This window comes from Uranotaenia lowii, chromosome 2 (genome assembly GCF_029784155.1).
Source record: "Uranotaenia lowii strain MFRU-FL chromosome 2, ASM2978415v1, whole genome shotgun sequence".
Classification (NCBI taxonomy): Eukaryota; Metazoa; Arthropoda; class Insecta; order Diptera; family Culicidae; genus Uranotaenia; species Uranotaenia lowii.
Window position 1 is genome coordinate 201,697,213 of NC_073692.1, and position 24,705 is coordinate 201,721,917.

Genomic DNA, 24,705 nt, shown 5'->3' on the forward strand with positions numbered 1-24,705 from the left:
CACCGTGTGTGCAGTCAGCTCCTCGAAATAAAATTATTTCGAGGAGCCGCATTGCACACACGGTGTGCAATGGGTAGAAAAATGAAAATACACCATTTTTAACATGTTCATCATTCGTTTAATTTTTGTTTGGTTATAAAGGAAGAATATAAAGCAAAAAATATTAGGTAGTGTGGTTTAAACCAACAATAAGTTTTCTTTTAACTTTATCCAAAATGATTTAAACTTTGTCGGTTTTAACCCAATTTTTCTTGTGTCTTCCTATTGATTTTTTTCTATCTGATAACTATATGAGTTGTTCAACTATTTAAGTCCGGCTAACTAACTCATATAATAATTTAGATCTATATTTCATAAAAAATATACATTGAAAAATCTTACGATCGTCACATTATCTTGCGTACATTCTACTGAATAGAACCTTGAAAGGAGAGGGATTTGCCAAACATTTCATGAAGGCACATCGAATGGAACGTTAAAATTCCAAAAATTTCAATACAATATAGAACAAGAAGTTTTTAGAAAATCATGCTTTGATTGTTTGAATACATTCCATGAAAAAAAATCCATGATGATGTTATTATTAACAATAACCATAGAGCTCAAGTTTATTTCATTTGTTTTTTTTAGATAAATTGTTTAAAAGTTACCAACAGTTTATTTTATTCAATCGTACGCCTAAGTTGAATAGCTACCGTAAATAATGTTTTCATCTATAAGATACAGATTTCACCTGGGTGAAAGTGGAATTTACTAAAATCACTGGAGAACCCAACAGCACACTCTAAAGGTTACCTACCTACCTACTACCTAAGGGCACAGAGAACAGACGTACAAGCTCGAACAAAAAATCGTCAAAAAAGTGTGTAAAATTTCAAATGCTATCACCCAAAAAATACGTAAGAAATTGACTACAAACAGTGCCATCTATTGCGCCGTTCAAAAGTTACAAATCAACTTTAAAGTGCCCAGTTTTCAAAAAGGCGTAATCATATATGAGCTCACAAAAAATGAATCCAATGTCTCAGTAAAATGCACGGCTTTAATGTATTGCTAAATAAATGAAATCAGAGTTACTTTTCACTGGGCGAAATTTCACTTTCTTTATTTTTGCACTACTATGACTGTTAAGATAACTAACAGCTTCGGTTTAAGTTTTCGCACTTCTTGAACAGTAATTTATGTAAGAAAATGCATCTCCTATGTCCAGTCAAATACAAGAACATTCTTGACGATCAGTCTTACTCAGCAGTATTGATTCTTGGCATCTCAAAGCGGGTTACTTTCATATATCACTTTAGCATCCAGCTGTTTGAAACTATGTATTTCTAACAAATTTGAAGGAAAAAGATAATATCTAACTTTTATGATTATTTTTTCCATGCAACATGATGAACGTTCGTTCATCAAGTTTCGAACGAAACTTCAACAGCGATTTTCTTGAAGCATGCTAAGCAGCACATACGACCTTTAGAAAAATTGACTGAAACTTAGTCAGCTTTGTTTTGACAGTTCTCTTTGGTGTGTTTGGAGTCATCTGGTGGCCCAGTCAAAAGACAAAAATTGGTTCAAAAAGGGTGTTGGGATTTTTACACAACTTTCGTGGGCTAGCTTGTATGTCTGTTCTCTGTGCTAAGGGTCCAGCGCCGATTGACCGGCGCATAGGGCTGAGATAAAAGATCTCCACTGCTGGCGATCCGGAGCCAGCGTCTTCACTTGCTGCCAGCCGAGATTCTCGTCAACTGTGCGGATTTCAGCGGCTAGACTTCGCCGCCACGAGCTTTTGGGCCTGCCTCTTCTTCGATGCCCATCTGGATTCCAGTCAAGCGCCTCTCTGCAAATCTCGTTTTCATCTCTTCGCAGCGTGTGCCCAATCCATCTCCACTTACGTTCCCGAATCTCGATTTCTAGCGCCTTTTGATGACACCGGCGATGAAGTTCAACGTTTGAGATCCAGTTGCCAGGCCACCAAGCGCGGATGATGTTCCGCAGGCAGCGATTCACAAAAACTTGCAGTTTTCGCGTCGTCACCGCATATGTGCACCAAGTCTCACACCCGTACAGCAATACGGATTTGACGTTTGAGTTGAAGATTCGGATCTTAGTTCGTAGAGAGATCTGGCGTGACCGCCAGATGTTTCGGAGACTCGCAAACGCAAATCGGGATTTTCTGATCCGGGTCTCGATGTCCTTCTTGGTCCCACCATCAGGCGTAATCTGGCTACCAAGATACTGGAAGCCCTCCACTGTCTCAACCTGTTGTCCAGCTACCACGAAATTGGAACGCACTCTAAAGGTTGATAATTTAAAAATTAGACTTAACAATACGAAGTTCACACAAACGCTATACACCAGGTCTTAGATGCATATACATTTCAGTCATTCTCCCCTCACCATAACCTTAACAATCACCGACGCACACTTCCAGAAAAACAGCACAAATAGCCTGCAAATGACCTACTGTCTGTATCGACGAAAGGAAACTCTGTCTGCGCTGCCTCATTTTTAAGTCATTTTCAACCTCAGGTATTTTGAAGACATTTTCATACACAGTGAAACCAATGTCAAATTACGATAATCTATGCTTTTAAGATTCTATTGATTCAAGAACCATGAAAATTGGTCCACTGGTTTATTCAAAATCATGAAAAAGTTAAAACTACTTCCATTGCACACACGGTGTGCAATCGGTCTTATAGCCTCGGAAAGTCATTGCACACACGGTGTGCAATCCGTCTCGAATGGGTTAAGAGCTAGAGAGCTGAAATTTGGCATGGATACTCATTAGAACCAGGAAGGATGAAAAATGTTTTCAGATTTTTGGATGACCCCTCCTGAAGGGGGTCGTCCATACAAGACAAATATTGTTTTCACGATATTGACGTTATTTTTCGTCGGATTGTGTTGAAAATTTGCACATGAGTGTTTTGAAAGACGAGCAATCGATTTCAGGTGTCAAATTTTGTGTAAGGGGACAGCTAAAGGGGTCGTCCATATTAACTGTTCGCTGTTTTTGCGATATTGACGTTAGTATACATCGAATTCAGATGAAAATTGGTACACGATAGTTTTGAGTGACGTGCAATCGATTTGAGGTATCCAATTTAGTGTAAAGGGCCGGCAAAAGGGGTCGTCCATATTAAATTTTCAGTATCTTAGTGATATTGTGATTTCTATACATCGGATTGGGATGAAAATTTGCACATAGGTGTTATTAGGGACAAATAACTGATTTCACCTATCCGAACTAAAATCAGGGGTCGGCCAAAGGGGTCGTCCATGTTAACTATTCACTGTTGATGCAATATTGTCGTTATTATTTCCACGGTATTGACACGTCCTAATAATTTACCTTTTAAAAAGAAAGCGCTTGTTATATGAAGTAACTTTGTAGAAGAAATGATTTGTCTTAAACGCACCGATTTTACGTTATTAATTTTGTCTCGCTAAATGTTTGACCTGGACCACTGTGCAATGTTACGTAAATTAGACGAAAAACGAACACAAAAATTTTTAGGAGTTCAGGAGTTTTTTCGAAAAGGATTACGGCATTTATAAGCAAAAAAAAATAAACCTGTCATCTGCTCTTAAAATGAAAATTGGTCTTTCCGTTCATCATACTATGAAAATTTTCATATTTCAATTATTATTTCTGTGATTTGAACAATTTTCAATAAAAATGTCAAGGCAGGGCGAAGCGCGCCATGTCAGTTTAGCTATAAGCATGTTTTATATTTGTTTAAATTTATGTGTGGTTTTCACCACAACACTCAAAAAGAAAATTCTATGATGAACTCGTGAACAAAACTTTAATGTAATCGGAAATATTTGAAATTCCTGAATTTCATAAAGATGTAATTAATTATCATTATGAATGTCAGTATATCTGGCAGCACAACGCGACGCAATACATTTTTTCATCTGTGAAGTAGAATAGAGGTGTTAAACACGTATTAAACGTTAACCGGCGTGTTTTTTTTCCCGAATTCAAATATCCTTGTCAAATTTAGTTCCATTTGCTCGATTCTTTCACCACTCATGCAAAAAATTCGATGGGAGCCCCTTCTCCATTATGTTTCTGTAATGAAAGATGAGAAGAGCTTCAAACCATTTTGGGAATATTTTGTTCACCCAAATACTCTCGCATGCTTAATCTGATTCCCCTCACTTGATCAGTTATCGAGTATTTCAAAAAATAGTATGGACCTTTTCCCATATCGAAATATCCCCCCAGCCCATTTAGTTCCATTTGCGTAAATAGTTATCGAATTTTGAATTCAAAATTGTATGGAAACTTTCTTCCCCCACTGGATGAAGGAATAGGTGTCACATAACCATTGAAACATTTCTTGCATCCAAATACCCTCGCATTCCAAATCTGGTTCCAGTAGCTTTACAAATTCTCGAGTTATGTTAAAAATTGTAAGAGAGCCCCCCTCCCCTCTCCCAATTTCCCATCTGGAAAAAGTAGTGATACAAAACATTCATAGAAATATTTCTCATAGCCAAATATCCTTCCATGCCTAGTTTGGTACCATTTGCTTGAATGGTTCTCAAGCTATGAAAACATTTTATTTGCTTTGGAGATCCCTTTCCCCCTTCCAGTAAGAGGAAAGGGAATCAAACTGTGAAAGTAACCCCACTTGGCCTCTAAAGGATCCACCTGCCAAGTTTCAAGAAAATCGGTGCAGTAGTTTCTGAGCCTATAGGGAACAGACAGACAGAGAGACAGAAATTCATTTTCATACATATAGATCAAACTTTATGACAAGGACTATGCAAAACATCAAGTTAATAATCAAATGATGCACAAATACAATGCACAAAGTGAAGTTGTAGACGTAACAATAAAAACCACAGTTAAAAAAGCATTTGAAAACAACTTCATACAGCTTACATTAGTGTTAAATACATTAATCTAAACTTAGTCAAGTATTCTCTGCGTCCAAAAACGAATTTCTAAAACTTAAAGATCACTTTGTCGTTAATCAGAAAACCTTAATAAAAGAAAAACGATGTATCGATTTTCGTCACCTTCGTTCACCAATTTTGTTTCGATACTCATTCAAAACATATCGACTGAGCTTCGAATACCCATCGACGACGACGTCGTGTCGTGACACTGGATGAGATGAGTCCTACAATTTTGCAAAGGAAAAACTCAATTTAAATTCAAATCGCATTAGGATCAGTGCCGTCATTCTCCGGTGGATCACGGTCGTAGGGAGGAGGGCCTCATCTTACGGAGTTCCGGTCCATTCAGGAGGGCTACCTGATGAGAAACAGCGGGTAATGGAGTGTTTGATAGAATGTGGATGGGGGAGCGGAGGAAGTGCGAAAAAAATAAAACAACCGGAAAACGGAAACACGAGGGAACGTCTGATTTTTTTTTAGTATCGTTGATATTCTTTATTTTGTCGCTGTCTTTCGCTGTCATTGCGGGATTTTCTTTTAGCTTTTGATTTCGTATCCTGGAAGGAAAATATTTATTGTTCAAACAAGTTCAATGAAGAATTGAAGACGTCGAGGACGTTGGCCTACAACGATATGATGAAGACGGTTTTGAAATCAGTGTTCATCAAATTAAGGACTGAATGAAGTTTCAAATTTGTTTTGTTAATAATTTTATCATTTTTCAAAATTCTTAGAATTTTCATAGACATCGAAATCCAAAGACTATTTAAAATTTTATTCAGTCTATTTAGAATCACCGAACAAACTTCTCCCTTACGGCACCAAAAAACAATTTCAAAATAAACATTTGTTTATTTTCATTTCCTGGTGGCAAAATGTGACAAGCACACCGGAAGAAGGCAAAACGTCGAAGTTTTTCTGCTGCTTCCTTTTTCGAGTTTTCGCAATGAACCACGTCAATTGCGTACATATTTTTCCGCCGTCTCGATGCCAAAGGCAAAAAGTCGGTGTACCGGAAAATTCATCACCTCATTTTTCTTGATTTGATTTTGTCCCGGTCAGACAGGTTCAGTTTAACGGAAAATGTTCCATACTTCCTGACTTTACCGAAACCCCAAACACGAACTTTGTTAGCTATTTTCTTACAATTTTTGTTTCCTATTTCTATTTCAGTGCCACCGAACATCGACGATTCGCTCAGCTCCAGTGACGTCATCGTTCGGGAAGGATCCAATGTAACGCTGAAGTGTCGAGCCACCGGAAGTCCAATGCCAACCGTCAAGTGGAAACGGGACGACAATTCCAAAATAGCCATTAATAAGTCGTTAAGTGGTAAGTATGGGGGGATTACCAGGTTGTCTGATGTTTGTCGTCGTTGTCGTCTCAACTGGAAGACAGACGATGCGGGATTTTTATGGTATTTGCCGTAAAAATCCAGCATCAAGTCGACACTGTGTGGTGTGGTTTGGTTTGTGCGATCAAAGTGGGGGCATAATTTATGGATTGGATTTTTGCCAGATCAGTTTCGTGATTGGTTTTTCTGTTACTTTCGGTGATACTTGAAATTTATGCAGGTGACGATAACTTTTTGTGTAATTTAAACGTAAGACACCATTTTTGACGTACAATTATTTTTAAAAAAACTAATCGCCATAAGAATGGTTTAATCACTCATATTTTCCAGGGTGTCACCTTAACGTTTATTGGAACGTCAATAAATGAAAAAGGGGGTGGTTCAACAAATTTTCAAAATTCGAACAATTAAAAGATCTTCAATATCACTCCGATTTTATACACTTGACAGTGGATTGTAGCCCTTCTTTGAGCTTACAGCCTGTTAATTATATTTGGATACATATGACACATAATAATAAACCAATGATACATTTATGAATTGTCAATTATGATTAAGGAGTTTCGAACGCAGTAAATCCAAAATGAATTTAAAAATCAACATTCAAAATTGTTTATAGGATAAAAATACTTTGAAATAATAAAAATTCTCATATAAATAACATAATTTACAACTAATTGGAGATTTTTGAATGACTGGATTGAGGAGTATCTTGTATAATCCCGTTTCTATGACATAAAAATTTCACTCAATAAACTCTTCTTGGGGACACAGCATATGGTCTGGAAAAGATTTAAAATTGAAGTGACGGGGAAAAAATATATATAAAAAAATTGGGTAAAATTACAACTGTTATAGTAAAAGCGGCAAAGTAAGCCGAAAAACGATCGAAATCACTATTTTAGATATCAAAAATTTTGAAAACTTTGTAAATTTTGTCCATTTTTGTCAATGTTTTAAATCCATCCACTTTGTCAATTTCAACAATTTTGTCAATTTTGTCCTTTTTGGTCAATTTTGCCAATTGTGTCAATTTTGTCAATTTTGTCAGTTTTGTCAATTTTGTCAATTTTGTCAATTTTGTCAATTTTGTCAATTTTGTCAATTTTGTCAATTTTGTCAATTTTGTCAATTTTGTCAATTTTGTCAATTTTGTCAATTTTGTCAATTTTGTCAATTTTGTCAATTTTGTCAATTTTGTCAATTTTGTCAATTTTGTCAATTTTGTCAATTTTGTCAATTTTGTCAATTTTGTCAATTTTGTCAATTTTGTCAATTTTGTCAATTTTGTCAATTTTGTCAATTTTGTCAATTTTGTCAATTTTGTCAATTTTGTCAATTTTGTCAATTTTGTCAATTTTGTCAATTTTGACAATTTTGTCAATTTTGTCAATTTTGTCAATTTTGTCAATTTTATCAATTTTGTCAATTTTGTAAATTTTGTCAATTTTGTCAATTTTGTCAATTTTGTCAATTTTGTCAATTTTGTCAATTTTGTCAATTTTGTCAATTTTGTCAATTTTGTCAATTTTGTCAATTTTGTTTATTTTGTCAATTTTGTCAATTTTGTCAATTTTGTCAATTTTGTCAATTTTGTCAATTTTGTCAATTTTGTCAATTTTGTCAATTTTGTAAATTTTGTCAATTTTGTCATTTTTGTCAATTTTGTCAATTTTGTCAATTTTGTCAATTTTGACAATTTTGACAATTTTGTCAATTTTATCAATTTTGTCAATTTTGTAAATTTTGTCAATTTTGTCAATTTTGTCAATTTTGTCAATTTTGTAAATTTTGTAAATTTTGTCAATTTTGTCAATTTTGTCAATTTTGTCAATTTTGTCAATTTTGTCAATTTTGTCAATTTTGTCAATTTTGTCAATTTTGTCAATTTTGTCAATTTTGTCAATTTTGTCAATTTTGTCAATTTTGTCAATTTTGTCAATTTTGTCAATTTTGTCAATTTTGTCAATTTTGTCAATTTTGTCAATTTTGTCAATTTTGTCAATTTTGTCAATTTTGTCCATTTTGTCAATTTTGTCAATTTTGTCAATTTTGTCAATTTTGTCAATTTTGTCAATTTTGTCAATTCTGTCAATTTTGTCAATTTTGTCAATTTTGTCAATTTTGTCAATTTTGTCAATTTTGTCAATTTTGTCAATTTTGTCAATTTTGTCAATTTTGTCAATTTTGTCCATTTTGTCAATTTTGTCAATTTTGTCAATTTTGTCAATTTTGTCAATTTTGTCAATTTTGTCAATTCTGTCAATTTTGTCAATTTTGTCAATTTTGTCAGTTTTGTCAATTTTGTCAATTTTGTCAATTTTGTCAATTTTGTCAATTTTGTCAATTTTGTCAATTTTGTCAATTTTGTCAATTTTGTCAATTTTGTCAATTTTGTCAATTTTGTCAATTTTGTCAAATTTGTCAATTTTGTCAATTTTGTCAATTTTGTCAATTTTGTCAATTTTGTCAATTTTGTCAATTTTGTCAATTTTGTCAATTTTGTCAATTTTGTCAATTTTGTCAATTTTGTCAATTTTGTCAATTTTGTCAATTTTGTCAATTTTGTCAATTTTGTCAATTTTGTCAATTTTGTCAATTTTGTCAATTTTGTCAATTTTGTCAATTTTGTCAATTTTGTCAATTTTGTCAATTTTGTCAATTTTGTCAATTTTGTCAATTTTGTCAATTTTGTCAATTTTGTCAATTTTGTCAATTTTGTCAATTTTGTCAATTTTGTCAATTTTGTCAATTTTGTCAATTTTGTCAATTTTGTCAATTTTGTCAATTTTGTCAATTTTGTCAATTTTGTCAATTTTGTCAATTTTGTCAATTTTGTCAATTTTGTCAATTTTGTCAATTTTGTCAATTTTGTCCATTTTGTCAATTTTGTCAATTTTGTCAATTTTGTCAATTTTGTCAATTTTGTCAATTTTGTCAATTCTGTCAATTTTGTCAATTTTGTCAATTTTGTCAATTTTGTCAATTTTGTCAATTTTGTCAATTTTGTCAATTTTGTCAATTTTGTCAATTTTGTCAATTTTGTCAATTTTGTCAATTTTGTCAATTTTGTCAATTTTGTCAATTTTGTCAATTTTGTCAATTTTGTCAATTTTGTCAATTTTGTCAATTTTGTCAATTTTGTCAATTTTGTCAATTTTGTCAATTTTGTCAATTTTGTCAATTTTGTCAATTTTGTCAATTTTGTCAATTTTGTCAATTTTGTCAATTTTGTCAATTTTGTCAATTTTGTCAATTTTGTCAATTTTGTCAATTTTGTCAATTTTGTCAATTTTGTCAATTTTGTCAATTTTGTCAATTTTGTCAATTTTGTCAATTTTGTCAATTTTGTCAATTTTGTCAATTTTGTCAATTTTGTCAATTTTGTCAATTTTGTCAATTTTGTCAATTTTGTCAATTCTGTCAATTTTGTCAATTTTGTCAATTTTGTCAATTTTGTCAATTTTGTCAATTTTGTCAATTTTGTCAATTTTGTCAATTTTGTCAATTTTGTCAATTTTGTCAATTTTGTCAATTTTGTCAATTTTGTCAATTTTGTCAATTTTGTCAATTTTGTCAATTTTGTCAATTTTGTCAATTTTGTCAATTTTGTCAATTTTGTCAATTTTGTCAATTTTGTCAATTTTGTCAATTTTGTCAATTTTGTCAATTTTGTCAATTTTGTAAATTTTGTCAATTTTGTCAATTTTGTCAATTTTGTCAATTTTGTCAATTTTGTCAATTTTGTCAATTTTGTCAATTTTGTCAATTTTGTCAATTTTGTCAATTTTGTCAATTTTGTCAATTTTGTCAATTTTGTCAATTTTGTCAATTTTGTCAATTTTGTCAATTTTGTCAATTTTGTCAATTTTGTCAATTTTGTCAATTTTGTCAATTTTGTCAATTTTGTCAATTTTGTCAATTTTGTCAATTTTGTCAATTTTGTCAATTTTGTCCATTTTGTCAATTTTGTCAATTTTGTCAATTTTGTCAATTTTGTCAATTTTGTCAATTTTGTCAATTTTGTCAATTTTGTCAATTTTGTCAATTTTGTCAATTTTGTCAATTTTGTCAATTTTGTCAATTTTGTCAATTTTGTCAATTTTGTCAATTTTGTCAATTTTGTCAATTTTGTCAATTTTGTCAAATTTGTCAATTTTGTCAATTTTGTCAATTTTGTCAATTTTGTCAATTTTGTCAATTTTGTCAATTTTGTCAATTTTGTCAATTTTGTCAATTTTGTCAATTTTGTCAATTTTGTCAATTTTGTCAATTTTGTCAATTTTGTCAATTTTGTCAATTTTGTCAATTTTGTCAATTTTGTCAATTTTGTCAATTTTGTCAATTTTGTCAATTTTGTCAATTTTGTCAATTTTGTCAATTTTGTCAATTTTGTCAATTTTGTCAATTTTGTCAATTTTGTCAATTTTGTCAATTTTGTCAATTTTGTCAATTTTGTCAATTTTGTCAATTTTGTCAATTTTGTCAATTTTGTCCATTTTGTCCATTTTGTCAATTTTGTCAATTTTGTCAATTTTGTCAATTTTGTCAATTTTGTCAATTTTGTCAATTCTGTCAATTTTGTCAATTTTGTCAATTTTGTCAATTTTGTCAATTTTGTCAATTTTGTCAATTTTGTCAATTTTGTCAATTTTGTCAATTTTGTCAATTTTGTCAATTTTGTCAATTTTGTCAATTTTGTCAATTTTGTCAATTTTGTCAATTTTGTCAATTTTGTCAATTTTGTCAATTTTGTCAATTTTGTCAATTTTGTCAATTTTGTCAATTTTGTCAATTTTGTCAATTTTGTCAATTTTGTCAATTTTGTCAATTTTGTCAATTTTGTCAATTTTGTCAATTTTGTCAATTTTGTCAATTTTGTCAATTTTGTCAATTTTGTCAATTTTGTCAATTTTGTCAATTTTGTCAATTTTGTCAATTTTGTCAATTTTGTCAATTTTGTCAATTTTGTCAATTTTGTCAATTTTGTCAATTCTGTCAATTTTGTCAATTTTGTCAATTTTGTCAATTTTGTCAATTTTGTCAATTTTGTCAATTTTGTCAATTTTGTCAATTTTGTCAATTTTGTCAATTTTGTCAATTTTGTCAATTTTGTCAATTTTGTCAATTTTGTCAATTTTGTCAATTTTGTCAATTTTGTCAATTTTGTCAATTTTGTCAATTTTGTCAATTTTGTCAATTTTGTCAATTTTGTCAATTTTGTCAATTTTGTCAATTTTGTCAATTTTGTCAATTTTGTCAATTTTGTCAATTTTGTCAATTTTGTCAATTTTGTCAATTTTGTCAATTTTGTCAATTTTGTCAATTTTGTCAATTTTGTCAATTTTGTCAATTTTGTCAATTTTGTCAATTTTGTCAATTTTGTCAATTTTGTCAATTTTGTCAATTTTGTCAATTTTGTCAATTTTGTCAATTTTGTCAATTTTGTCAATTTTGTCAATTTTGTCAATTTTGTCAATTTTGTCAATTTTGTCAATTTTGTCAATTTTGTCAATTTTGTCAATTTTGTCAATTTTGTCAATTTTGTCAATTTTGTCAAATTTGTCAATTTTGTCAATTTTGTCAATTTTGTCAATTTTGTCAATTTTGTCAATTTTGTCAATTTTGTCAATTTTGTCAATTTTGTCAATTTTGTCAATTTTGTCAATTTTGTCAATTTTGTCAATTTTGTCAATTTTGTCAATTTTGTCAATTTTGTCAATTTTGTCAATTTTGTCAATTTTGTCAATTTTGTCAATTTTGTCAATTTTGTCAATTTTGTCAATTTTGTCAATTTTGTCAATTTTGTCAATTTTGTCAATTTTGTCAATTTTGTCAATTTTGTCAATTTTGTCAATTTTGTCAATTTTGTCAATTTTGTCAAATTTGTCAATTTTGTCAATTTTGTCAATTTTGTCAATTTTGTCAATTTTGTCAATTTTGTCAATTTTGTCAATTTTGTCAATTTTGTCAATTTTGTCAATTTTGTCAATTTTGTCAATTTTGTCAATTTTGTCAATTTTGTCAATTTTGTCAATTTTGTCAATTTTGTCAATTTTGTCAATTTTGTCAATTTTGTCAATTTTGTCAATTTTGTCAATTTTGTCAATTTTGTCAATTTTGTCAATTTTGTCAATTTTGTAAATTTTGTAAATTTTGTCAATTTTGTCAATTTTGTCAATTTTGTCAATTTTGTCAATTTTGTCAATTTTGTCAATTTTGTCAATTTTGTCAATTTTGTCAATTTTGTCAATTTTGTCAATTTTGTCAATTTTGTCAATTTTGTCAATTTTGTCAATTTTGTCAATTTTGTCAATTTTGTCAATTTTGTCAATTTTGTCAACTTTGTCAATTTGTCAATTTTGTCAATTTTGTCAATTTTGTCAATTTTATCAATTGTGTCAATTCTGTCAATTTTGTCAATTTTGTCAATTTTGTCAATTTTGTCAATTTTGTCAATTTTGTCAATTTTGTCCATTTTGTCAATTTTGTCAATTTTGTCAATTTTGTCAATTTTGTCAATTTTGTCAATTTTGTCAATTTTGTCAATTTTGTCAATTTTGTCAATTCTGTCAATTTTGTCAATTTTGTCAATTTTGTCAATTTTGTCAATTTTGTCAATTTTGTCAATTTTGTCAATTTTGTCAATTTTGTCAATTTTGTCAATTTTGTCAATTTTGTCAATTTTGTCAATTTTGTCAATTTTGTCAATTTTGTCAATTTTGTCAATTTTGTCAATTTTGTCAATTTTGTCAATTTTGTCAATTTTGTCAATTTTGTCAATTTTGTCAATTTTGTCAATTTTGTCAATTTTGTCAATTTTGTCAATTTTGCCAATTTTGTCAATTTTGTAAATTTTGTCAATTTTGTAAATTTTGTCAATTTTGTCAATTTTGTCAATTTTGTCAATTTTGTCAATTTTGTCAATTTTGTCAATTTTGTCAGTTTTGTCAATTTTGTCATTTTTGTCATTTTTGTAAATTTTGTCATTTTTGTAAATTTTGTCAATTTTGTCGATTTTGTCAATTTTGTCAATTTTGTCAACTTTGTCAATTTTGTCAATTTTGTCAATTTTGTCAATTTTGTCAATTTTGTCAATTTTGTCAATTTTGTCAATTTTGTCAATTTTGTCAATTTTGTCAATTTTGTCAATTTTGTCAATTTTGTCAATTTTGTCAATTTTGTCAATTTTGTCAATTTTGTCAATTTTGTCAATTTTGTCAATTTTGTCAATTTTGTCAATTTTGTCAATTTTGTCAATTTTGTCAATTTTGTCAATTTTGTCAATTTTGTCAATTTTGTCAATTTTGTCAATTTTGTCCATTTTGTCAATTTTGTCAATTTTGTCAATTTTGTCAATTTTGTCAATTTTGTCAATTTTGTCAATTCTGTCAATTTTGTCAATTTTGTCAATTTTGTCAATTTTGTCAATTTTGTCAATTTTGTCAATTTTGTCAATTTTGTCAATTTTGTCAATTTTGTCAATTTTGTCAATTTTGTCAATTTTGTCAATTTTGTCAATTTTGTCAATTTTGTCAATTTTGTCAATTTTGTCAATTTTGTCAATTTTGTCAATTTTGTCAATTTTGTCAATTTTGTCAATTTTGTCAATTTTGTCAATTTTGTCAATTTTGTCAATTTTGTCAATTTTGTCAATTTTGTCAATTTTGTCAATTTTGTCAATTTTGTCAATTTTGTCAATTTTGTCAATTTTGTCAATTTTGTCAATTTTGTCAATTTTGTCCATTTTGTCAATTTTGTCAATTTTGTCAATTTTGTCAATTTTGTCAATTTTGTCAATTTTGTCAATTCTGTCAATTTTGTCAATTTTGTCAATTTTGTCAATTTTGTCAATTTTGTAATTTTTGTCATTTTTGTCATTTTTGTCATTTTTGTCATTTTTGTCATTTTTGTCATTTTTGTCATTTTTGTCATTTTTGTCATTTTTGTCATTTTTGTCATTTTTGTCATTTTTGTCATTTTTGTCATTTATGTCATTTTTGTCATTTTTGTCATTTTTGTCATTTTTGTCATTTTTGTCATTTTTGTCATTTTTGTCATTTTTGTTATTTTTGTAATTTTTGTAATTTTTGTAATTTTTGTAATTTTTGTAATTTTTGTAATTTTTGTAATTTTTGTAATTTTTGTAATTTTTGTAATTTTTGTAATTTTTGTAATTTTTGTAATTTTTGTAATTTTTGTAATTTTTGTAATTTTTGTAATTTTTGTAATTTTTGTAATTTTTGTAATTTTGGTAATTTTTGTAATTTTTTTAATTTTTGTAATTTTTGTAATTTTTGTAATTTTTGTAATTTTTGTAATTTTTGTAATTTTTGTAATTTTTGTAATTTTTGTAATTTTTGTCATTTTTGTCATTTTTGTAATTTTTGTAATTTTTGTAATTTTTGTAATTTTTGTAATTTTTGTAATTTTTGTAAGTTTTGTAATTTTTGTAATTTTTGTAATTTTTGTAATTTTTGTAATTTTTGTAATTTTTGTAATTTTTGTAATTTTTGTAATTTTTGTAATTTTTGTAATTTTTGTAATTTTTGTAATTTTTGTAATTTTTGTAATTTTTGTAAGTTTTGTAATTTTTGTAATTTTTGTAATTTTTGTAATTTTTGTAATTTTTGTAATTTTTGTGATTTTTGTAATTTTTGTAATTTTTGTAAGTTTTGCAATTTTTGTAATTTTTGTAATTTTTGTAATTTTTGTAATTTTTGTAATTTTTGTTATTTTTGTCATTTTGATCATTTTTGTAGTTTTTGTAATTTTTGTAATTTTTGTAATTTTTGTAATTTTTGTAATTTTTGTAATTTTTGTAATTTTTGTAATTTTTGTAATTTTTGTAATTTTTGTAATTTTTGTAATTTTTGTAATTTTTGTAATTTTTGTAATTTTTGTAATTTTTGTAATTTTTGTAATTTTTGTAATTTTTGTAATTTTTGTAATTTTTGTAATTTTTGTAATTTTTGTAATTTTTGTAATTTTTGTAATTTTTGTAATTTTTGTAATTTTTGTAATTTTTGTAATTTTTGTAATTTTTGTAATTTTTGTAATTTTTGTAATTTTTGTAATTTTTGTAATTTTTGTAATTTTTGTAATTTTTGTAATTTTTGTAATTTTTGTAATTTTTGTAATTTTTGTAATTTTTGTAATTTTTGTAATTTTTGTAATTTTTGTAATTTTTGTAATTTCTGTAATTTTTGTAATTTTTGTAATTTTTGTAATTTTTGTAATTTTTGTAATTTTTGTTATTTTTGTAATTTTTGTAATTTTTGTAATTTTTGTAATTTTTGTAATTTTTGTAATTTTTGTAATTTTTGTAATTTTTGTAATTTTTGTAATTTTTGTAATTTTTGTAATTTTTGTAATTTTTGTAATTTTTGTAATTTTTGTAATTTTTGTAATTTTTGTAATTTTTGTAATTTTTGTAATTTTTGTAATTTTTGTAATTTTTGTAATTTTTGTAATTTTTGTAATTTTTGTAATTTTTGTAATTTTTGTAATTTTTGTAATTTTTGTAATTTTTGTAATTTTTGTAATTTTTGTAATTTTTGTAATTTTTGTAATTTTTGTAATTTTTGTAATTTTTGTAATTTTTGTAATTTTTGTAATTTTTGTAATTTTTGTAATTTTTGTGATTTTTGTAATTTTTGTAATTTTTGTAATTTTTGTTATTTTTGTAATTTTTGTTATTTTTGTAATTTTTGTCATGTTTGTAATTTTTGTAGTTTTTCTAGTTTTTGTAATTTTTGTTATTTTTGTAATTTTTGTAATTTTTGTAATTTTTGTAATTTTTGTAATTTTTGTAATTTTTGTAATTTTTGTAATTTTTGTAATTTTGGTAATTTTTGTAATTTTTGTAATTTTTGTAATTTTTGTAATTTTTGTTATTTTTGTAATTTTTGTAATTTTTGTAATTTTTGTAATTTTTGTAATTTTTGTAATTTTTGTAATTTTTGTAATTTTTGTAATTTTTGTAATTTTTGTAATTTTTGTAATTTTTGTAATTTTTGTAATTTTTGTAATTTTTGTAAGTTTTGTAAGTTTTGTAAGTTTTGTAATTTTTTTAATTTTTGTAATTTCTGTAATTTTTATCATTTTTGTCATTTTTGTCATTTTTGTCATTTTTGTTATTTTTGTTATTTTTGTCATTTTTGTCATTTTTGTCATTTATGTCATTTTTGTCATTTTTGTCATTTTTGTCATTTTGTCATTTTTGTCATTTTTGTCATTTTTGTCATTCTTGTCATTTTTGTCATTTTTGTCTTTTTTGTTATTTTTGTGATTTTTGTAATTTTTGTAATTTTTGTCATTTTTGTCATTTTTGTCATTTTTGTCATTTTTGTCATATTTTTCATTTTTGTCAATTTTGTCATTTTTGTCATTTTTGTCATTTTTGTCATTTTTTGTCATTTTTGTCATTTTTGTCATTTTTGTCATTTTTGTCAATTTTGTCATTTTTGTCATTTTTGTCATTTTTGTCATTTTTGTCATTTTTGTCATTTTTGTCATTTTTGTCATTTTTGTCATTTTTGTCATTTTTGTCATTTTTGTCATTTTTTTCGTTTTTGTCATTTTTGTTATTTTTGGCATTTTTGTCATTTTTGTCATTTTTGTCATTTTTGTCATTTTTGTCATTTTTGTCATTTTTGTCATTTTTGTCATTTTTGTCATTTTTGTCATTTTTGTCATTTTTGTCATTTTTGTCATTTTTGTCATTTTTGTCATTTTTGTCATTTTTGTCATTTTTGTCATTTTTGTCATTTTTGTCATTTTTGTCATTTTTGTCATTTTTGTCATTTTTGTCATTTTTGTCATTTTTGTCATTTTTGTCATTTTTGTCATTTTTGTCATTTTTGTCATTTTTGTCATTTTTGTCATTTTTGTCGTTTTTGTCATTTTTGTTATTTTTGGCATTTTTGTCATTTTTGTCATTTTTGTCATTTTTGTCATTTTTGTCATTTTTGTCATTTTTGTCATTTTTGTCATTTTTGTCATTTTTGTCATTTTTGTCATTTTTGTCATTTTTGTCATTTTTGTCATTTTTGTCATTTTTGTCATTTTTGTCAATTTTGTCATTTTTGTCGTTTTTATCATTTTTGTCATTTTTGTCATTTTTGTCATTTTTGTCATTTTTGTTATTTTTGTCATTTTTGTCATTTTTGTCATTTTTGTCATTTTTGTCATTTTTGTCATTTTTGTCATTCCTGTCCGTTTTTTTTCATTTTTGTCATTTTTGTCACGTTCGGAAAAGACATATTTGAAAAAAGCGTTTTAAATAATTTATATGAGTTTGAAAGTGTTTTTAATCTCGGAGTTTTATTATAATTTAAAAGTTTTTCTTGAATTTATTCGGAAATATCGTGTTGTTATTTCAATTCTGAAATAAAATTTTCATTGAAAATTATAGTCAAAAAATGTATTTCCTAAATTAATTGAATTCTGGAATAAAGTAATTAAATTAGATTCTAAAATCAGTAGCATTTGGAACTCTTTTTTCATTGATTTGCTTTTGAATTGAATTTTTTTAAACTACTTTTTAGAAATAATTTTGAAATGAGGGATCCATTTCTTACAACCAAAGGCAACAAAATTCATATTTCAAGTGCCAAAAATTGAAGTGCTGATTTTGATAGGTTCGGGAGTGCTGAGTTCAAATATGCCTTTCATTTCTGAGATTCAAGACAAGAGTGACAATTTAAAGAAGGTAAAAATTCATTCAATGAAACTGTGAACTTTTTTGAAAAAAAGTGTGTAATTTTACAACGAAAGTAAAAATAAAGACTTTGAATTTATAATCAACTTTTCCGATGACTGAATGTAATTTTGACTTCCTCAAAAAGGATGCATAAGTTGCCTTTTTTTTCAATTCAAGGAAATATCAAGAATTCTGAAAAATTACTATAATAAATTTAAACCAAAATAAAACAAAAACGTTTTGTAGTCTTGGCACCTTGACCAGGAATCGAACTCCAGTCTACAAATTACCTCTCCGACACCTTTCCAATAGGCCAAATCGTCAGATGAAACAAGTCAAGCTGTAGCTCTATTATTCAGTTGACTTCATCGAGTCGAATTCGCTGCTAGATTCCCCGGCAGAAAACGCTCATCGTGCCCCGATTAATGGAGCTTATACTGCCCCAGGGGGGCTTTCACAAAAATTATAAAATGCATTTTTAAACCTTTATTTTCTACATTTTCAAGTTTCATCCAATTAGGCAATAGACTATTTGAGTGTCTGCACACGAAACAATGATGTAATTCACATATTATAGCTGTTTTCTATGGTGAAATAAGCGTTTTCCTTAAGGTGGCCATTTTGCCCTTATCTCCCCTACTCATTTCACAAAGACTTATCTAGACAACTATTTTCACATTTTTTTCATCCTAATAGAAAACCACCTTTACTTCAACCTTTGATTTTTTTCTATTTTCAACCATCTTTTTTTTCTCGCACTAATTAGTCAGTTTCATTTAATTCTCGCCTTCTTCTTGCTTCCTTCCAGTGATCGAGTGGGACGGCGAAACGGTCGAGATATCGAAAATATCCCGGCTGGACATGGGAGCCTACCTTTGCATTGCCTCGAATGGCGTCCCTCCGACGGTGTCCAAGCGGATTAAAGTCAGCGTCGATTGTAAGTACCCAGCTTCCCGAATGGACCATTTTCGTTTTACACATTTCAGGCGTCCGGCAACATTCCTGGAAGTGGACGGCATCATTTCCCAACCTCAACGGTTGACCACCAGCTTTTTCAAATTAAATTCATTTGCATCACATTAAAATAACACCTCTTGCGGGAGTTTCATTCACGTACCGTTTCTATGGGGTGATCATCTAGGTGTTAACAACTTAAAATGAGGGTTTTTTTTCTCGGAGAAAAGAATATGAAAAACAAGTTGACACTAATGAACCTGGTTAAGATTATGCTTTGGGAAGGGTGCAAAAAAGAGGAGGAAAATTTCTGCTTTAATTAAGTAAGTGGCAAGTTGTTATTAATGGCATATTTCAACATAAAAAGGATTGCTGGAGTCGTTTTCTTTTCAGAAGAATATCGATGGAATGTAAAAAAAAGACAGAAGAACAGAAGAACAGAAGAACAGAAGAACAGAAAAGCAGAAGAACGAAAAAAAACAGAGGAATAGGAAGACACAAAATCAGATGAAATGCTGACATATAAAATATTCAAAAATCAAAGTCCTTAAATTTTCATTAAATCGAACATTTTATTTTCCTAGCCGATAAAATATAGCGAAAAAGATTGCGCAAAAACCTGATGATGGTCCCGGTAGCAAGGATTTTTCTTCCAGCAGCAAGCAAGAGATATAAAAATCCTAATTTATTTGATCGCACGTGTTCGCCGTGTTGAATCGTTTGGTGTTACATTTTTTGAACTCGCAGAAGGTGCTGCTTCTGGTTTCCCGTAATGTAATGTTTCCCATCCCAAACTTCTTTTTTTTTACTCGACGGAATCCCGAAAAGTCAGTAAACGCCTTTACACCCAACGAACGACAACGCAATGCTTCTGAGTCAAAAGACGCCATCTAACATATGTACAAACCTATGTATGTTGCTTCTGGTTTACTGACGGAACGGCAATGCGGAGGAAAATTATGCTGCCTTCCTTTAGCTGGCTATATGGTTTGGCGAGAGAAAGAAAGTCTGGAAAATAGAAGCGGCCAGAAAAAAAGTTGCAAGTAATTCAAGTGATTAAGCCCCCTTTCATCGATTTATCAAGGCGGTGAGATAAAGAATCGAGACTTTTTATTCGGTAGCAGCGCTTTTTAACCTTAAGGTCATTTTTCGATTGTTTTTAAGGCATTTAAGATATCAATTTTCAACTCTTAAAGAAACAACAAGGGTGCTTAAAAAGTATGTTATACAATGAAACTAATGTGCTTAGAAGTGGAACAAGGAGCTCCTGGAGTGTATGCGGAAAAAAGCAACTTTTTGTTTTGTGAATAACTTTCGAAAGTATGAATGGAAATTGATGAAATTATCAACGAAACTGCCTAGTATTGTAATGTTTACATGTGCAAATGTTTGTGACGTTCTGTCAAGTGAGATAGCGTCCGATGAAGAAGTTCTTTGATTTTAATTTTTGGTAACACGTGCGCCAAATATAAATGTATACCCTTTTTCCAAATCAAGCTATTTTTGGTTGAATTTCCTGTTTCCTGAAGCTTAAAAACTACTCAAAAAAAATTTTATTTGGTTAAAATTATGACAAATTAAGCCGATTTTCCTCCTTCGGCTCAAAACAATATATTTCACTTCTTATCTCTCCATCACAGGTTTTGCGTAATGGCACGATTCCAGATCCAACCAAAACAGAGTTTAAACTTTGTGGAACCAAAGGAAAAACGGTTACATTTGGAGAAAGTCTTTTTTGAGTATTGAACTATTCATTGTGTCAATCGTTATGAAACACTGTTTGATTTGCAGCTTCCACAGATCGTCAGCCTCCTCAAGTACTAGTCATCAAATTTTTCAATTTTTTTTCTTCTTGTTTATCTTCGGAAAAAAACAAGCGAAAATTAACAACGTAGAGTTTCTAGCCAAAAACCTGCCAGGTGCACACTCAAAAGTTTGTTTTGCTGTCCATTATGAATTTTTTTAAAATATCTTCCCTCTAGCGGGCTTAATATTTTGCTTATGATTTGACCACCATATTACGTTTATTTTAATGGTCGCGTGGGTGGGTTTTCTTCCTTGTAGAAATGAAGTCAGACATTTTAATCAGTCAGCTACCCGAAGCAGCCCGGGATAGAAATGATCATAAATAGAGATGTACCGAAAGTTCGTTCATCAGAATACCGCCTAAAAACCGTTAAGCCGAATATTAGGCTCACCGAATAGTTGAGCTAAGTATTACGGAAAATATTTATTTTTTAAAATTTTTAAAATAAGAGATGTGTCAAAATTTTCAAATGATTTTGGATAATTTATAATATATCTGAAAAAATATTGAAAGAGCTTCATAATCATCAAAAATTTATGGTTTCAGTAAAACATCTTATGTGTAGCCGTGTATCATTCATTGTAGATCGTACAGGAGAATGCTGAAAAATATCTCTTTATATCTTTATATCGTTTATTCTAGATTTGCATGATAAATTGAATTCGATATAATTCAAATCAAATCTGGCCGAGATGCGCAGATATTGTTTTAAACTTCCCGGATTTTTCCCGGGTTTATTCAGATAATTTTCTAAATCAGATAAAAAACTTAAATTTATCTTTGAAAATTTTGGATTTTATGTTTGAAAACGATAAAAAAATCAAGATGAACATAAATTTGTGTTTAATTCTCAGATACAATTTTTCACTGCTGCTGTGATCCAATAAATACTTTAATTTTCAATTAATTTCCTTTTTTTTCTTTTGTATGTTTTAGAATAATGTCTAGATTTTTTACAGATTTGCGCTTTGCTTTAACAAATTTTTCAATAATTGTTCTGAATTGTTTGACCATGTGGACACTTATGATAGAAAGTATGGTATGCTTTAGGTTAAAGATAATCGTTTATTTTAACAACTATTTTGAAGATATCTTGCACATATTCAATCTTCAATATCAATAAAGTAATTTAAAAAGACCTTGTAATAAATCATCTGCTGATATCATCTGGTTGAAAATAATCGACCCAAAAACATGAGGGGTATTAAAATTGAAGAATTAGAAGGCAAATGAAATAATCGCTTATGGTTTTTCAATAAAAATTCAATGAAATATTTGACCGAGCAAGCGAGGTATAATACTCTACTCTAAAAATTAAAATTTTTTAATCATATTTTGATGATGGAGTAAGGTTATTCTATAGAAACAACCTTGACTCAAAACTGATGCCAAAACCTCGAAAACTATTCCCAGATTCAAAATTCAGCTACAGATTTTCACAATTTTCTCACTTATGAATAGTAATTCATTTTTTTTTTTACAAAATTTTATTCCGGTTTCTTATAATCAAAATCGAAATTGTATTTGTGATTTGAAATTTCGGATTATGTATCCAGTTAAGGATTCTTGAAACCGTCATTTTAATTTGGTTTAACATTTCCTTCAAAATTTGATTCATGATTTTCGAAACTCATACACATTTTTTACATCTAGTAATAATTTTTACGAATATGAAAAAAAAATTAAAGTTTTTATGTCATATTCAGATTCAAAGTTAATTAACTTTAAATTCAAACACAACAAAAATTCAAAATAGCGATTTAGATTCATAATTCAAATTTATATTATTAACTAGCTGAACCCGTACGAACATCGTTTCGCTTTAAATCATTGGTACGTCAAAATGAGTTTAGAAAATGAATTCGAAACATTCTTTCGATAATTTTGGGGAAAAAAATCAACAGTGTTTAAAGTCGCTACTATTACTATTACTTGAAATTCAAATTAAACTGTTGATTGGCTTTTTATTAAAATTTATGTGAGAGTGTTTTCTTCTCGATCGGTTGCAAAATCTACACATTATGGCAGATACATGTACTATTTGTTTGTGTGCACGACTCTTTTGCTTGACCTTCACACTTAAATTGGTATCAATTAACTGCCTCCCACAAAATTATTGCACAAAACACTGAACTTTCAATGAAACCCTCTTTTTCTGTCCCATGGCCCGAAATTCGATAATTGAAACCAATTTTACGTTCCTCAAAACTCCCTTGTGCCATTTTTTCTTTTCAAATTTTATGTTAAATTACGCCCCTTTCGCCGACCCTTGACACGGAACATGCTACCTGGAGTCAATTGCTCATAGTTTATAACCCTCATCTGAACATTTTCATCTCAATCTGATGCATGATCCCGACAATATCGCGAAAACAGTGAGCAACTAACATGGACGGCCTTTTTTTGACCACGATTCAAAACTTGACACTTGAAATCAATTATCTTTTCTGTTAAACTCCCATGTGCCAATTTTCATTACAATTCTATGCTCAATCAAGAGAATATCGTAAAAACAGTGAACAGATAATAACCCCTTTTGCCGACCCCTGAGGCAAGATTTGAAACCTGAAAGCAAAAGAGCGTCCCTCAAAACTCCTATGCGGAAATTTTCATCTCAATCCAATGTAGAATAACGTCAAAATCGCAAAAACATTAAAGTTGGGTATGGACGACTCCTTCAACCAACTTCTGAACCGCAATTCGAAACTTGAAATCGATTGCTGGTCCCTCAAAACACTCATGTGCTAATTTTCATCACAATACGATCTATAATAACGCCAGTATCACAAAAAAATTAATCAGTGAATATGGACGACCCCTTTGGCCGACCCCTGACCCTTAATTTGATAACTGTAATCGATTGTTCGTCTCTCAAAACACTCATGTGCAAATTTTCATCACAATCCGACCGAAAATAACGTCAATAACGTGAAAACAATATTTGTCTTGTATGGACGACCCCCTTCAGAAGGGGTCGTCCAAAAATCTAACATTTTTCATCATTCCTAGTCCTAATGAGCATCCATGCCAAATTTCAGATCTCTAGCTCTTAAGACGGCTGAGTCTATAGAGGACAAACAAACAAACAAACAAACAAACAAACAAACAAACAAACAAACAAACAAACAAACAAACAAACAAACAAACAAACAAACAAACAAACAAACAAACAAACAAACAAATAAACAAACAAACAAACAAACAAACAAACAAACAAACAAACAAACAAACAAACAAACAAACAAACAAACAAACAAACAAACAAACAAACAAACAAACAAACAAACAAACAAACAAACAAACAAACAAACAAACAAACAAACAAACAAACAAACAAACAAACAAACAAACAAACAAACAAACAAACAAACAAACAAACAAACAAACAAACAAACAAACAAACAAACAAACAAACAAACAAACAAACAAACAAACAAACAAACAAACAAACAAACAAACAAACAAACAAACAAACAAACAAACAAACAAACAAACAAACAAACAAACAAACAAACAAACAAACAAACAAACAAACAAACAAACAAACAAACAAACAAACAAACAAACAAACAAACAAACAAACAAACAAACAAACAAACAAACAAACAAACAAACAAACAAACAAACAAACAAACAAACAAACAAACAAACAAACAAACAAACAAACAAACAAACAAACAAACAAACAAACAAACAAACAAACAAACAAACAAACAAACAAACAAACAAACAAACAAACAAACAAACAAACAAACAAACAAACAAACAAACAAACAAACAAACAAACAAACAAACAAACAAACAAACAAACAAACAAACAAACAAACAAACAAACAAACAAACATACAGATAATTGCTTTTTATATATATAGATAAAGATTTGCATGTCGGATTAGAAATACATAATTGAAATAAAGGATACTCATTGAAACCCAAAAAGTTCCGAATTATTATTATGGATTCATAATTGAG

The 24,705-nt window shown here is 28.7% G+C and overlaps 1 protein-coding gene across 2 annotated transcripts in view; it reads left to right on the forward strand.

Annotated features, from left to right (window-relative positions):
- The window catches only part of LOC129740981 (lachesin-like), a 343,414-nt gene that overhangs the window by 124,719 nt on the left and 193,990 nt on the right, over positions 1 to 24,705 (forward strand). For both annotated transcript variants that reach the window (XM_055732646.1, XM_055732647.1), the window contains exons 5-6: positions 6,088 to 6,246; positions 18,781 to 18,909. In XM_055732646.1, the coding sequence (XP_055588621.1) occupies positions 6,088 to 6,246; positions 18,781 to 18,909 (288 nt within the window). The remainder of the gene's footprint in view (positions 1 to 6,087; positions 6,247 to 18,780; positions 18,910 to 24,705) is intronic.